General features: G+C 37.5%; 1 protein-coding gene across 1 annotated transcript; it reads right to left on the bottom strand.

The window, feature by feature from the left end:
* Positions 1-238: 238 nt before the first annotated feature.
* Positions 239-2,760, bottom strand: LOC111401099 (amino acid permease 3-like). Its single transcript, XM_023028657.1, has 6 exons — positions 2,197-2,760; positions 1,871-2,104; positions 1,699-1,792; positions 1,400-1,614; positions 1,169-1,308; positions 239-1,082 (listed from the first exon to the last, which is right to left on the bottom strand). Exons 1-6 carry the CDS (start codon positions 2,318-2,320, stop codon positions 429-431), a joined length of 1,461 nt encoding a protein of 486 aa, XP_022884425.1. The 5' UTR covers positions 2,321-2,760; the 3' UTR covers positions 239-428.
* Between the last annotated feature and the right edge of the window lie 367 nt (positions 2,761-3,127).

Genomic DNA, 3,127 nt, shown 5'->3' with positions numbered 1-3,127 from the left:
AATGCATTTGAAACTATTATACTCTTTCTCATGAGAACATTCTCCTGGAGCTTTGGAAAGGGAGATTTATATTCGGCGAAAATCATGTTGTTTCTTTATTTAGGTAATAATAATCATCTTTCGAAAAAAAAATCATGAGATGGATTAGTTAGAAATTGTTTTTATTTTTTTATTTTTTTGGACAGAATCTGTTTACGTAGATCCACTTGTCGAATTTAAGTAGCATAAAAAAATTCAATGTGAAATCAAATGCTTGTTTTAAATATGGAATGAACAAAGGTCAAATTCATTGCCATTTTTACTATGAGGCTGCTGATTATTTGCAGACAAATTCAAAACAAAAGTACATATCAACAACACCATCAAATCACATATTAATAATCTAGTAGCTAGTCTTGAATGGCCTGTAAACCTTAAGATCAAGCAACTCAATAGCTAGTCTTGAATGGCCTGTAAACCTTAAGATCAAGCACCACACCAGCAATGGAACCAGCTGCTGCAGCAACTGAAATTATCAAACAAGCAACACTCAGCATTTGCAGGCAAATCCATCTTGAACTCCATTTCTCTAGCTTCTTCTGTGCAGTATACATTTCTATTGGGAAATACACAGTTAATGGCCAGAATCCAAATGCCCCAAGAATTCCCACAACATCATTGAAGAAAGGCAAAAGCATTGATATAACAGTGGTTAAAATTACGAATCCACTTCTCCAGGCTAATCGAAAGAGGTTTAGATTATATGGTTGGAAAAATGGAACTGGGATTTTGATATCTTTGGCTATGAGCTTGTTTTCTGGCCATTTTTCTGCTGTATACTTTTCAATGAAGGCAAAGAGTGGCTGGCAGTAAACTTGGTAGGCTCCGACTAAATGGATTACAATGGCCGCGTTTGCTATGTCGAGAAGCCAATACGGGTTGTAGAATCCAAATCCGGTTAGGAGGTTACCGGGGGAACGATCTCCGAATGCTGCATAGCCCATGCAGCCACACAGCATGTAGAAGAGTGTTGTTACAGAAGTGCTTATTAGTGTGGCTTTCTTCATTGTTTTTGCCTCTGATGGTGGGGACTTGACTGTGTCCTGTTTATTATGAGACGAAGAAACGGAATGCTCATCTCGTGAACTTGATAGTATTAAACATACCCTTAATGTTTTCGAATAAATACCTGAATTTCAATGAGGATGATTGAAAATGAGTATGCAAAAGCAATGTTTCCAAGAGCTTGGAAACTCCTCCATATTTTTTGTGCTTGAGTCACAGTTCCAATGCTTATTCCAGTGAAACTTCCTCCTATGGTTCCATTAGCTGTGTAGTACGAAATTAATATAACCATGTTTAGTAATTAATCAAACAACTTTTTGAATCACTGAATTATGCAAAACCGAACAATAGGAACCTGCAACTTTTGCAACTCCGAGGCCTAATCCGATTGAAGAATATGTGAAGGACATGACAGCAGCAACAATTGAGAGCCACCATATTTGATCAAAATCAGGAATCTGAGAAAATAGTAGTTGTGTAATCCCAAATCCAATCATATATGGATTACTTGATACGTGACATGGATTTTTCTCTCCACTCTCATGGAAACAATTGGATCTTTTAATAGCCCTGCTCATTGCAATAGCCATACCAAATTATATTCAAAGGCTACAAGAGATTAAACATAAAATCTCTTTCAAGAATTATACTTACATCATACTTATAGATGCTGCAATTGTATATCCAATGGCCACTCCAAAAATATTCATATACTGAATTAGGCCACATAACTTTACTTTAGATTCGCCTAATAAAGAAAAATGAACAAACTTTTAGGAGAACTATTCATGTCACACTGATGAATTTTCTAGGTATAGTAGTGTACCAAGATTGGACCGAACAGCATCCATATAAGTATAGTTTCTCTTGCCAAATAGGGGATCCCCAGACCGGTAACAATCAGCCAGGAGAGTTGAGGTGTAATAAATCACAAAGGCGAATAAGAACATCACGGTTGGACCGGCAATCCATCCCAACTGGGCTATAGCCCACGCCAAGGAAAGCACTCCGGATCCAATCACCGCGGTTATTACGTGTGCACTGGCAGTCCAAACAGTCCCTACAAAGAGAGAAATAAACATTAGGAGACTTAAATAGTGATTATCTTTGATTACTTATTAAGGGGTGGATAGGATGTTGAGGGATATGTACCAGTTCTTTGGGGTCGACCATCATCATCAATAGCCTTGGAGCTAAAATGTGGTGGCACGTCGACAGAAATGTCAAATGCTTGGCCGTGCTGGCGGTGGTTATTGGTGGCAGCACTCTCTCCCATCTTGTATTTCGAAGGAAGCCAGAAGTACACACTTCTATCAGTCAATGAGTTCGAGTTTTGTAAATTCTTGCTGCAGGATTTTTTTGACAGCAATAACACAAACTATGTTGGAAAGAACTTGCAAGAACAATATATTGAAGAATAGTTTTATCAGTACAAAATACCAGAGAGTTTATATCAGAAGACTTGTTACCAACTATTTCAAGACCATAAATGCTACTCCTGAACAGGATTGCAATGGCTAAATTTAAGATGCATAGGGTAAAGGTTTGAGGGTGGTATATATAACAGTTTTTGACAAATTTCGACAACTAAAAATGTAAAAGCACGTGAAACGTGGTCCCAATAGAAAAAGACAGGTCATTTGTACTAAACAAAATCTTCAAGCATTTAATCACAACAATGAAGAACATTTATCAACGTCAACGCTTACACACCCGCACATTCATCTTCACTCCCCATCAATCAGGTCGAAGACTAACCGATTTGTACAATGCAGACTACTTTTGCCTACTAAGCATAGTAATCAACTTGCCATGGACAGACGTCGTTTTCAATACAGAAGATTAGGCCTTTCAACACATGCATGAGTCGAGTGTTTGGAGCGTTTGTGTTGAACGAAGAGTCCACATTACAAGTAACATTAAAAGAAAACAGAAAAGGTCTGAAATATAACTGAATTATTAGTGGTTTTGCAAATATTTTGCCCTCTCCCTCAAAATCTGAGGAACGAAACTATGTACAAAGAGGGTGTTACTTGATACAGTGTTTGCCTGAGGCTTATATAGAGAGAAAATTGACTTTAAA

The sequence above is a fragment of the Olea europaea genome, chromosome 10, assembly GCF_002742605.1.
Source record: "Olea europaea var. sylvestris chromosome 10, O_europaea_v1, whole genome shotgun sequence".
Taxonomy (NCBI): Eukaryota; Viridiplantae; Streptophyta; class Magnoliopsida; order Lamiales; family Oleaceae; genus Olea; species Olea europaea.
Note: the sequence above shows the minus strand (reverse complement) of the source record. Positions and strands in the feature narration are given on the sequence as shown.